Below are 13369 nucleotides of genomic sequence, written 5' to 3'. Positions count from 1 at the left end.
GCGATTTTCTCTAGTCCGTGAATGAGATGTTTTTCTGCAATGTTGTATCATGCTGGGCCCAGCTCGTAAGTTCTCTTTGCAGAATGTTAAATTGTCACGGATAGTGTTTTACAGATCCAAGATTTTAAGAATGAAGTGCAGCTTAAACTGAAGCTACATCAACTGTGGAGAATTGCAGTGTGACTCAGTAAACTTCAGCCTAGTGTTTTTCTAAAGATAGACGTGTGAGTCTTTTGACTGGAGCGTGTAGTTCTTCCAGTGGTAATAGCTTGTTTTGAAATAGGTTAACAGTCCTTAGACTGCTTTGTTGTTGCCACTTTGTGATCAGGCAATCTCTCTGTACTTTGGTGTTTTTCTCTGAGATTCTTAAGCAAGACCGGTTTCGTTCCTATAGCGGAACTCGTCAGTTGCTGCTATTTGGAGTAACTGAGTGGTGTTTGTGCAGGCAGTGTTTACAGCTTTTATACCAGTGTCTAACAGAGTGTTGGATCGAAAATAGCGTTCTCTGATTGGCCCAGTGAAATATAAGGACTGTTAACCTATTTTAAAACAAGCTATTACCACTGGAAGAACTACACGCTCCAGTCAAAAGACTCACACGTCTATCTTTAGAAAAACACTAGGCTGAAGTTTACTGAGTCACACTGCAATTCTCCACAGTTGATGTAGCTTCAGTTTAAGCTGCACTTCATTCTTAAAATCTTGGATCTGTAAAACACTATCCGTGACAATTTAACATTCTGCAAAGAGAACTTACGAGCTGGGCCCAGCATGATACAACATTGCAGAAAAACATCTCATTCACGGACTAGAGAAAATCGCTTAGTTATTCAGATCTATAAGGCACCTTGGAGAAAATTAGAGCCCTTATTTAGCCGCAGTAAAAAGCTTTACGCTTTAAAAGACTGAGGTCGTACAAAATGCTCTTGCATCAGAGGGCAAATCCTGCCGACCATAAAACCACAGTAAATCGATATATGTGCCATGACCTCTCAGTGGGAAACAAACGGCTAAAATCACATTTGCTCAGTCAACATGTAGAACCTTCCAGAGCATAATCAAACCTGAGACTACTAAGCACTAACTCTTCAGAGAAAGACTTTCGTAGAAAACATAAGAATATTCAACTTACGCTTTCGAGCGAAAGGCTACCCGAACAACCTAACAGATAAAACACTCTCGGAAGTCAAATTCTCTCACAGAGAAAAAAGCTCTCAAAGAAAATACAAAAGTGCAAAAGAACCTCCGATTATTTCTTATAAAAGAGGCAGTTCATTAAGAGATACAATGGTTAAAGCCAAACGGTAGTTAATCTCTTTAACGCTACATGTAGAAAAGCAATTACATTCATGCGACACGTTTGCGGGATCTGTGAATGGCCTGTCACTATTTATTTACCATGTTGATTTTTTTGTTAGTATTATCAATTGTTCCTTATTTTTCCCCTCTTTTGTATGGCCGCTGGCTAAGTTGATTTGTGTGAGAACCTCTACTGTTATCCTCAGTTGAAATGCAAATATAATTTTTCTCTTTCTTATCAAAAATGTTGTTGTCGTAAATATTTGCTGGTGTCTTTTCAATCTTATTTTCCATCTTTAACCTTTTCTATCTAGGGATGCCTACCTTTTACAAAAAACAAAAAACTTTTCAAACATCTTGAAAATATAAATATGACTATTAACTTTCACATAGTAAAGAACGACCTGCTGAAATTTAAAAGAGTTCTCTGAAAATTTGAATCACCTCACAATGGTTAATCTGACGATTCCCCAGTGGAATTGCGCGAACCATGTAAAAGTTATGGGAATTACCCCAGAAGACCCCAGAAATCTTATCTACACTCAATCCTTTCGTTGCCATTGCCCTTACAAGTAACAAAGGTATCACATTATTTCCCTTTTCTGATATTTTGAAGCCAGTGCATGGTTATTTTTTTTCAGAGGATATTTTTGGCACATACATTAATTTTTTGGGAGTTTACCCTCTCCCGGCAAATACCTTTCTAATGGTGTAATCCCTCAGAGTTAGTTTTTGAACGAGTCCCTACGAACACGAAAAATCGAGTCTCGTTTTGGGCCCTACGTTTTGGAGAAAAATCGAGTCTCGTTTTTTGCCCTACGTTTTCGAGAACGTTTTAGGCCCCGTTTTAAGGATCACTCACCGTTTCTGGGCAACGCATCGTAAAGTACTCGATAAAAATCGTCTCGATTTAATGGCCTCTCGATTACGTTCTCGGCAGTCGAATCGAAAACGTGAAATCGAGACTCGTTGCCACATGTCTCGATGACTCGTTTCAGAAACGAGACACGTTAAAACGTTAAAACGGGGCCTAAAACGTTCTCGAAAACGTAGGGCAAAAAACGAGACTCGATTTTTCTCCAAAACGTAGGGCCCAAAACGAGACTCGATTTTTCGTGTTCGTAGGGACTCGTTCAAAAACTAGAAGCTGGGGAAGGTTAAGTCCAAAAAAGTCAGAAAGTTATCCCCTAAAAAAATAGCCATGCGCTGGCTTCAAAATATCAGAGAAGGGAAATAATGTGATGCGGTAAGGGCAATGGCAACGAACGGATTGAGCGTCGTCTGGGGTAAATACTTTATTTATACATGGGTAAGCCGAAAATCAAATGGTTCGCGCCATTCCGTTGGGAATCGTCAGATTATAAACCATTGTGAGGTGATTCAAATTTGCAGAGAACTCTGCAGCAGCAGCAACGGTAGGTCGTTCTTTTTTATGTGAAAGCAGGGGCGGATCTAGGGGGAGGGTGCAGGGGGTGCGCACCCCCCCCCCCCCCCCCCACTCAGATGACCTGCGGTTTTCTAATACAACTGGTATTCTGCCCCCCCCCCCCCCCCCCCAAAAAAAAAAAGCTATGTGATTTATTGGTGTTCAAGTAGAGCAAGAGACGGGTGCACCCCCTCCTAAAAAATCCTGGATCCGCCCCTGGAAAGTTGACAGTCATAATTATATTTGCAAGATTTTTTAAAAGTTTTTTGCTTTTTGTAAAAGGTAGGCACCCCTAGGTAGAAAAGGTTAAAAATGGAAAATAAGATTGAAAAGACACCAGCAAATAATTACGACAACAACATTTTCGATAAGAAAGAGAAAAATTCTATTTGCATTTCAACTGAGGATAATATTAAAGGCTCTCACAGAAATCAACTTATACAAAAGAGGATAAAAATAAGGAACAATTGATAATACTAACAAAAAAATCATTTGTTGAAGCTTTTAAGAGATCTCAACTACTGTATAGCGGCTCAATCATTATGGGATGGTGTGGCTTCGCGTATTGGTAACCACCCAATAAATAAACTTGATAATTTTTAAAAAAAACTTACACTGCTCTATTAAGGTAACAACCGCTATTTTCAAGAAACACATTATTCGTACATGGCTCTAATCAATTATTACTATTAATGATATTAAGAGCGCTCATCAAATCTGTTTTTAGTTTTCTATGCAATGCTTTTTGGAAATATATTTTCGTATTCGGGCCTTAACGAAGTACTTGACTAATGAAACAGAAAAATATAATGATTTGATATTACTATTCTACTTTTAAACCTATAACGAGGGTAGCCTGAGTATTAGGTCATCCTTATGGGCTACCGAAGAGGAGATTCTAGCTCTCTCCTTGTTCGCTCCCCTCCCCCCCACCCCTTTTCACTCAGAAACGCCTGATACTCAAGCTATAACGAGAGAGGCCAAAAACGTCACGTGCAACCAAGGGCTAATTCAGTTGCCTTTTAAAAAAAGGCCTATGTTCACCTAAGCGGCCTTGCTCGCCCTATACTTCAGAAAAATAATTTCGCGAAGTTGAAAGTTTCTCCCTACAGTTTGTGTAGAGTGACGCTTCGGCCATGCGTGAAAAAAACGAACACTCTGCCCAATCAAAACATCTGCTTAATTTGGCATACGAAGGGTTCATAACAAAAACACCAGCTCACAAAGTCACGTTGGTGAACATGGGCTTTTAAGGGCTAAATAGTTTACTCCTTTATATTCATGTATGAACGAAGATAAGCAAAATCAACTCTGTTCTGAGCAATCCAAACCGTATCACCATGGACACGTTCATGTGAGCTTTTGGTTTTATTTTTAATCTTAGAGGCTGCCATAAACAAAGGCCCTGGCGTTGCATTGTGACGTTATAAGACGAAATCCATTAGGAAATTCAGCCATTTTTAATTTTCATTGGACAAAAACCTTGTAACAGAATAATTTAAAGAATACAACCTTCTTTTGAGACTTTTTGAGGGATATAAACATGATGAGTTATCTGTGATGACACCAAAGACGATTTACGATGGGAATCCGAGAAAATAAATAACAAATTTCACTAGAACCTGCGTCTGTGAAACACAGGTAAAATTCTGAAAATTTCATGTGCAAGATGCCAATTTGTGAAATTTTGTCATTTTTATTCGAACTCCCATAAATAATTATCTTTGGTGTTATTGCAGAAAACCAATTACATATATAGCCCTTGAAAAATGAATGCGATATTCTGGTAAAAGGCTTTTTTTTTTTTTTTACACTGGGATTTTAAATTTACTTAATTTCTTGATGGATTCCATCATAATACGATGTAAAGAATAATGAACTTGACAATTAGCTTTCCTTCACCATCAACCCAGCGATTGATGTTGGCCACATCGTGCCCCCACATCTCTCCTTCCTTCAGTGTAGTCGTCGAGAGAATATGAGTTATTTCCTCCACCTCTCCGGGCGACAACACAATTCTATCGATAAAAAAAAGACGTGAAAAGTTCGTGAAAAGTCACAAAGCAAAACGCGTATAACAGTGAGCAGTTCGTCTGAGACACGATGTATTGAGAATGTCCAATTTAATTGTTTTATCTTTCCTTTTTACGGACTTATAACTTGATGACTGGTTCATAGTAAATTATATATGAAAACGGTCCAACACTAAAATCAGAACTGGCGGTTTAGTTTTTTCTTCAGGCAACATTCATCAACCTTCTTTTGTTCGTCAGTACATACGGAGTCCTCCTACCTGAGCTCCACTCTAGCTGGGAAGGGTGCGGCGACCAGCTGTATAAATAATTTGAGATCTTGCGTTAAAACGGCCCTCCACTTGTGGCCATTTGGTGTAGTCCATTCACCGCTGGTAAGTGGCCCTTCATTCTTATCTACTAAGTCTCTCATTCGCGTTGGGAAGTCTTCCACAGTCCACCGGAAAGAATGAACCGACTGCTCTTGTTCTTGTCATTGCTCTGCGAACCCCTTTACAATCATAAATGCGACACTCAGTTCCTAGTTAATACTACCTAATTATTCAGATATTAGTACATAATTTAAACTTCCATTAAGTGTCTAAACTCAATCCAGCAATCAGTCGTCCCCTTCTATATGGTTGTTGGTGCGCTTGGTACAGTAAAGAAGAGCATGGTAGACAACATCAAGAAAGTGAAGAAGAGAGCTAATGTGACAGAGGTCCAAAAGATCTGCGTTCTGGTATCTACGCGAATCCTCGGGAGGGTGCATAGCGTATTAACAGATTTTTTTACTCAATTGACTGATGCTATAGCTGCTTAGTTTGCCCCCGGCTGAAACACAAAAAGAGCACCAGAAAAGACTTTTACAATATAGACAATTTTATAATCATAATAATAATTATTGTTATTATTATGATGATGACGATGATGATGATGATGATGATGATGATGATGATGATGATGATAATGATGATGATTAGGATAGCCAAACAGCAATCTTTTCGGTCCCTTATACCAACGTGCAATTGTTACACTTTTCTAACATACCAAGTATATGCATGCACGCTAAAAACAAGAAAAATGTTGATTTTTGTACCTTTTCATTAATTAGAGCTCTCAGTCTCTGTATTTCCCCAAATTGCAGGGCGCTATGGGACGTGGCTGCATTGAATTGGTGCGCCTCCATGTCTTCTTTGGTAAAAATTCGTGTGCAACCAGGCACTATACATTTGGCTGCCTTCTTTACACAAGTATGCTGGTGCATGGTCACATGGGCTCTGCGACATAAAATTATCATGCGCGCACGTTACGTTCCATGTAGTTAACTTGTAGTAGCGTATAGTAGTCGAATTTCGTGTGTAACAGTTTTCATTTGCCCTGAAGAAGACTGATTTGTGCGGTCGAAATATGTGTTCCCAATAATTGTGTAATTTCTTTACTTCTGTTTTATATGTTTATTAACATCTATTGATAAATGATCCTTGGTGAAGTTTATTATATAGGTGCATATATATAGATCTTTCATACCTAGGCAACTTTGTGCCACATCCAAGGGGACAATCCACTCTACTGTAATTGCACCCCTCAGTTTCATGATCTTGCTGGTTGGCCATTCGCACAAGAGTCCTGCAGCCCAGACACTCGAGTTTTCTAAATTGGCAGCCACCCTGATGCCTTTCGATTTCCTCCCTTGTACTCACGTTCGGACACCCTTCGTGAGGGCAACTCGCCACCGCTTTTGGGCAATTCTTCCCGTGTTCTCGAGCCTCGTCAAGTGTACCCTTCCACTGACAATCCCTATTGCAGCACTCCAGTTTCAGACCCCTGGTCAACTTGTCCAGGCTGACATTGAGGTGTAGCTCATCAAGGTGGAACGGTTGACGGCAAACCGGGCATGGACCTCTTGAGGCTGATGTATTACTTGACAGACTAATGATACTATTCAGGCAGTCCATACACCCAGAGTGGCCACATCTCAAAGTGACTGGTTTCATCATGACCTTTAAACTATAATAATTGGAATTTATTGCTTAGTATTTAATATCTTTCTTTATTTATTATTTTCTTCTTCTTCTTTTTCAAATGATTGCCGTGTGGGGCCCTGAAGAAGACTCTTGTTTGAGAATGAAATTCTTACATTGACAGGATCATATATTTCATAAAACGTGCATCGCATTTAGCCAATAAACCTGATTCCTGGAATATTCTCAAATGCAATTGCTATTTGGACCTAACCTAGGACCCCTAAATGAAAAATTCATTGATCCGCTGTTTTTCTCCTTTCCCGCACCTCGTAGTTTATCTTTTACCCGGGAGTTTTTACTTTCACCCTCCTGTGAAATCTGAAATGTAAACATTGATGTTTCTCTCTGCAGCGCGAAAGAGACCCGTTAAAAAGGCCAATTTGTCTTTACGCTATCGTCGTGTTAGCGAAAAAGGAAACCTTCTTTGCCCTTTCTTCGAGGATTTTTTCACGTAGGAATAGCCCGCGATAAACTGCAAAACAGTCCGTTTGTGTACGCGAGAGCAGTCAAACAGAAGGTCTGGAACAAGGCTGGAAACAGACAGCGAGACTGGGGAGAGACTCGCCCCACACGCCCAAGGGGTGAGGCTCGCGCGCTTTTACGCCACGCTTTACCGATTTCTCTACTGATTTTTGCGTGAAAGGTCGCCCGTACTTCCACTTCTCGTTTATCAGCACTTTTTATCTTGTCTGAATTTAATTTGCGTGACTATGCGTTAACGTGCGTAGCCATAAATGGCGGTTTGCGAGGAAAAACGTCAGGTTATTTATCACAGTAAAAGTATCCCTGTGAGACGGCGCCTACAATAGCTGGAGCGCCTAGTGCTTGAAATGCCCCCATGCCCACGCCATTGCATTTTACCACCGACAAGAACGTTTATAAAAATTTTTTTAGTCGAGCTTGCTTGGAGATAAGATATGAAACAAGGAGGTGATTAATTCTTCAGAAAAATCATCCACGGGTATATATATATATATATATATATATATATATATATATATATATATAGATATAGATATAGATATAGATATAGATATAGATATAGATATAGATATAGATATAGATATATATATATATATATATATATATATATATATATTTATTTATAAAGGTTTCTAAAGAAGCAGCTTGATTAATAATTAAACATCTTAATTTGTACTACAGAGTACAGACCCTTCGTAATCTTTGCTTACGGCAGATTGACAGGAGCTGTCCAAATGAATTCGGTCCGAATTCTGCCCTTCACGTTTTAATTTTATGAGACTAGTTTTAGGTTGCCATACAGACGTTCTAAAAAATCACCGAGAATACTATTTTCGTAGGATAAAATTAAAAAGAAAGACAAATTAAACATACGGAGAGTAGCCGTCATTAACGCATTTCACTTTTAGTGACACTTTTTTTCGGGAGTGGAGTTTAGTTCAGTTTCAAGGACAGTTTACAGATTAGGCAATTTGTTTTGTACAATACCTTTTCGGAAAATAACCTTTGGGGTTGAAAAAGTCTGTTTTTTCTTGTCAATCGGCAGTATATTTTGCAGTTTTAAAATTGGAATTCATCATTCGTGCACTTACAAATTCCCAAGGTAGAAGAATGCATTCACACGATAAGCGGAGTTGATTGACATCTGCCAATACTTGCGTTCCTCCTTTTTTTGCTGGTTGATGCACAGGTAGCCCAAACTCTGTGGGATTTCGTTGAGACTTTGAATTCATAAGCCAGTGTATAAAAAATAAACAAAACACGTCCTAAATTTCATTTTTTTTTTTTTGTACAAAAATAGAAATATTTTGCTTGTTTCCAGTTCTTCTACGCATATTATCGCCAAATTACACTTCTTACTGATTGGTTCCACACCCCTTAGCTAGTTACTCGCTCAAATGTCCAGGGATAGCTTAGACTATAGGGAGCTGAAACTGAAGCTTGAACTGCATGTTAATAACTTTGTTTAAGAATGAGAATTAAAGAAAGACGATAAAGAAGAGAAGTCAATGAATTCTTGTGTGTCAGTGGAACTGTGCTAGTCCCCGTCAAGTCCGGCATCCTTTAGCAACTTTTTTGTGCTAAGATTTCCCCTCTATCTAGTCTTGAATAACCAGAACAATAGGTGGATTCCTTTTTAATTTCTACCTTAAGCACGATGAAGTGATTCCCGGAGAGAATTAAAAGCAAAAAGTTTTATATTTAAAACTAGAATCAGGAAGATTCGGTTTTTGCTTTAGGTAAGAGGACTACTTACTGAGAGTAGTTTTCTACCCCTCGACCCGATTCTAAAAAAGGCGAACAAATGTATATTTGACAGTGGTTCTAATTAAGGAGGAGGAACGAGGCATGATTGTTTCTGTGGTGTTAATGAAAGGCATTACAGCTTTCAAAGGACAGAGAAACAACCTTGAGTTACCTGTGCCAACTATTGACAACATGTTCTGTACGTGAAGGGCCCAACCATATGACATCCACTTGAAAGAAAGATTTCTTTAAATTACTTTTTGTGTTTGTTTGTTTGTTGGTTTTTTTGCTATCTGCATTTTCTCGTTTTATTCTTACTTTTTTCGGTTTATCCGCATTCTTTCCATCTGCCTTTAACTATCCGTATTTTTCCATCAGCATCCGCCATCCGCAGGTATCCGGTCCGCGTTTTACAGACACTCTTCCTTACGTTGTTAAGTTTCTTTACCAAAAGCTCTCTGTCTAACAATCTCTCCTTTCAATTTGATTACGTCTACATGGTAGGTGCGCATGCGACTGTACAGTGCAAAGTACGCAATACGTGGGAACCACCTATTAGTTGAGTCAAAGAAAGTAAACTTCAATAAACATATAATCATAAACTGTTTTTATTTTTATCTTGAAAAAAGCTGTGCCTATTGATTTTGCCAAGGCAAATGATGTTAACATACTCTGAAATCAGGCCAAATAGATCCTTCGTTTGCATCTTTAAAAAGCCGTGCATAGTGATGGCGGCTAATCTCGTCTCTTTCAGTCGCATTAGAAAACGCAATTTCATCATTTTTCAACGATTTACTTAGCCTAATTTTCATACCAAGAAGGTCTATAAAATTATACTAACTTTAAACAATAAAAATACAAGTAGTAAAAATTTTAGTTTTGTATCAAGCCTTGTCTAGCTATATTTCCAATACTTCAGGATTTGACATCTAGACCTTAACTGATCTTTCGTTGGAAATAGTTCTTGTCTTAGACAAATTCTGGTTTGTTTCTTGTAATTTCAACCCAATTCATAACTGTATTAACTCTTCCAACCAATTTAGAACTTTTCTAACTATTTTGGTAAAAATTCAATAAAGAACTCAGCACCTTGTAATGTTCGTTATATTGCTCTCCTTGTTTTATATTGACTGGGCAACCCAGCCTTATTAGAGAAATTTGACTGGGAAAGAGAATTATTTTCACAAGGAAATAGCCTGGAAGGTTTTATGCAGACGAGTTACTTTTAGCCAAGACTTGGGTATGAAGATGGGTTAGCTTATCAGTATAAAACCAAGGCGCGGTAATTATATTGAAAGAGTGTATTACTGATATTGCAATGTAAAGGTTTGTGACCATAGGGAGGGAAAAGGAAGGAGAGCTTCGGCCAATTTCGTCTCTGGAATTTCTATCTGATAAAAGTTAGTGATGTACCGCATGCAAGTATTCTTGGAGCATTACTATTTTGTATTCATGTAAATGACCTACCAAATGTTATTCAAAATTGTTCAACCGCGCGCAACGTGGATGACACCAAGCTTCTATTGTCTTTTACCGTGAACGACTGTGTTGGTGTTATAGAAAGTGTTAATTCCAATTTACAACTGATTCGCAACTGGTGTTTCGATAATTGCTTAATGCTTAATCCAGATAAGAGGAAACTGATGGTTTTTTGGCAGCCGGGAGATGTGTTCGAAATTACTAGACTTCTAGGAAAAAAACAACCCAGCTCAATCTATCAAAGACCTTGGAGTAACTTGTGATACCGCGCTATCTTTTGATAATCACATTTCTACTACAGCAGCTTTCTTGCTCGTAGGCTAAGGAAGTTAAAAGAAAGAACTAGAAGTCACTTCTCATTTTTTCGTTGAAAAAGAACTAACTAGTTCCCCTTCAAAGTTCTTCTTACACTATATAATCCCTAAAGCTTGCTGCTAAAACAGGTAAAAAGTTGGCCATGATGTTATCCAATCCTCTCCATTGCCTCAACATTCTGTCGTTTAAATACGACTGGAGGTCTTCTCTAGGGATGCCTCTTCTCTCCTTTACGGGTCCTTTTAAATTGTTCCAGGCAGACTCTGCCTCCTGTGTATGGACACCAGTTGTTGGGTCTACGAAGTTCTGACTATGGACAACCACGTGATGCTGGGCAACGAGGGCTGGCAAATGCCGTTCAAGGTTTCTGTAAGCACCCCAGTCATCGCTGTAGACAATGCTGCCTGGTCGAAGGCACCTCTCTAATATGGGCAATAAAGTAGCTCGATCTCTTTTGGGAACTACCTGGAAGTATCCCCTGGCAGGCCTTGTCTCTGTCGAGATAACTCCAAAGACCCACACATCGGGCGCACGTCTTCCTCTGTTGTACTAATATGAAAAAAATAACGGGCTCGGTAAGCTGTTGCCGTTTACATTAAAGATCGAGGTTTCAATAGTTTGCATCTAACATGATAAAACTGTCAATTAATGACACAAAATGGAGTAGCTAGTGGTTTGCTAGACCCGCGCTCTTATTCTTTATATTTCGACTTGAATATTTGATTTCGGGCCCGAAAAGTTACCGGGACTTTCGCGAAACTGGCCCTGGTCAGTAAACTAAAACCCTTTTTTTTTTTTTGGCAAGAACCCGTCGAATATACGAAGATAAAAATATAGCATTTTGCATCCCTGTTTCCTTTTCAAGAAAACAGGGGTATCCAAAAGACAATTTCCTCTTAAACACATTGAAAAAACTTTCTTAAGGGCTATCCAGCTAGAGAACCTTTAGACGTAAAACTGTTCTTTTATCGCAGAGGAACTTGTCGAAATTGGGCTTCCGTAACTATTTTCCCGAAAATTTTGATGTAATTTGAAATATTATAACGAAAGTGAGTATTTTCTGATTACTCTCGCCATCATAACATTTTAGGCTTCTAAAATTAGCCTAACCGTGGCCTAGTGAAAAAGGATTTAAGGGTCCGTCAGTTTCCTAAAACCAGAGAATTTGCAATCAGTTAATAAAAACAAAAATGTTTCAGCCTTAGTGTTAATTCAGGGGCTGAAGCAAACTGGGCGCATGATTCTCTTTACCTTTGCTTTGTGATTAAACTTGCTTTCATCGCATTTTATCACCGCTGCTCCTCCAAAAGGTACGAATGGGTTGTTATCTATGTCCAGGGAACATACATCTTCCAGACTTCGGAAAATTTTGCACACAAGGTTGTTGTTCATTGACAGCATGCGGGCAGTTTTCCGCCGACTAACGTCCATTGACCAGAAGTAAATGAGAAGAATCAGCTCTCCTAGGGATATTTTTGGATATCGCTCGAAAAAGCTTCCGGACCTGAGACTGCGCTTCTTCCTACAAACAGTACATCTCCTAAAAGTAAGAAATCATATCACAGGATTTTGTTTGACGGTGTATTTAAATGTCAAAACGGCAATATCCCTAACCCTAACCCTAACGCCCAACTAGGGTTTCCTCTCAAATACATTATCCTGCTTTGGGTCCTTTGGTTAACAGGCAAGACTTGGCTGCGGAACCCGGCGGCCGGAGAAGATGTGGGGGGAAAAGCTATCTCACGCCGGTAAACAGTCAGGCATACAGAGAGAATAAAGCCTTGGTTTAATGACTGTTGTTTAATAATAAAACATAAGTGTTTAACATACTTAGCCTGTACACTGACGATGTTTTATTTTTCTTTTCGTTCATCCCCTGCGGTTTATTTTTTATCACACGCGCTGGACGGACTTTAAAGAGAAAATACAGGGCCTGTGAACAGGCTTTATAGTACTCACCACTGAAAACCATCAACGTGGTTGTCCCCACGTTCAATTAAATTCATGTCCCTGTTACAGGCACCACAGTGCAGGGGATTTGCTAATAAACTCCGAAGCTGAAGCCATCTTATAACTGACGAAACTGGGCCATGCCTTAACCTGGTGAAATATTCAAGATCCATTTGCGATTCAAGCGCTACGTTCTTTTGGGGATCTGCTTTGAAGTTTTTACACAAAACTGTGATTTGGCAAAAAAGATGAGAGAAAATAGCGTCGCTGAATAATTTCCGGTTCTGACCGACTGATTCCCTTGTGGCCTATAAGTGCGTCGCGTATGCATCGGCATTTACAATTCAGACAATAGGAAAAATTGATTCTGGTGTCAAAAAACAGCAAACATAAACCGAATTGTATACACAAGATGCTAACGTCAACTTTTCAGAGCATTTTATTGCCCGCTTCTATAGCAAACAAGAAACACCACCCTACTCACGTGCCCACAATTACACTGGCAATGCCTGCTGTCACAAACACCGAAAGAGCTCTTCTTGTTTATTATTACTTATTGTTCATCAATCCTTTTCTTTACTTCCTAATAATAACGTGAATATCCGGAAAATTAGCAAAAAACATTTTAAAGG

At 39.0% G+C, this 13369-nt stretch overlaps 1 protein-coding gene across 1 annotated transcript; it reads right to left on the bottom strand.

Annotated features, from left to right (window-relative positions):
- Positions 1–10647: 10647 nt before the first annotated feature.
- On the bottom strand, positions 10648–13050 carry LOC140948299 (uncharacterized). The gene is made up of 3 exons (XM_073397532.1): positions 12747–13050; positions 12039–12327; positions 10648–11336 (listed from the first exon to the last, which is right to left on the bottom strand). The coding sequence occupies exons 1-3, from the start codon at positions 12908–12910 to the stop codon at positions 10878–10880; spliced, it is 912 nt and encodes a 303-aa protein (XP_073253633.1). The 5' UTR covers positions 12911–13050; the 3' UTR covers positions 10648–10877.
- Between the last annotated feature and the right edge of the window lie 319 nt (positions 13051–13369).

Source organism: Porites lutea, chromosome 9 (genome assembly GCF_958299795.1).
Source record: "Porites lutea chromosome 9, jaPorLute2.1, whole genome shotgun sequence".
Taxonomy (NCBI): Eukaryota; Metazoa; Cnidaria; class Anthozoa; order Scleractinia; family Poritidae; genus Porites; species Porites lutea.
The sequence above is the reverse complement of the archived record's forward strand: the minus strand, read 5'-3'. Positions and strand labels throughout refer to the sequence as shown.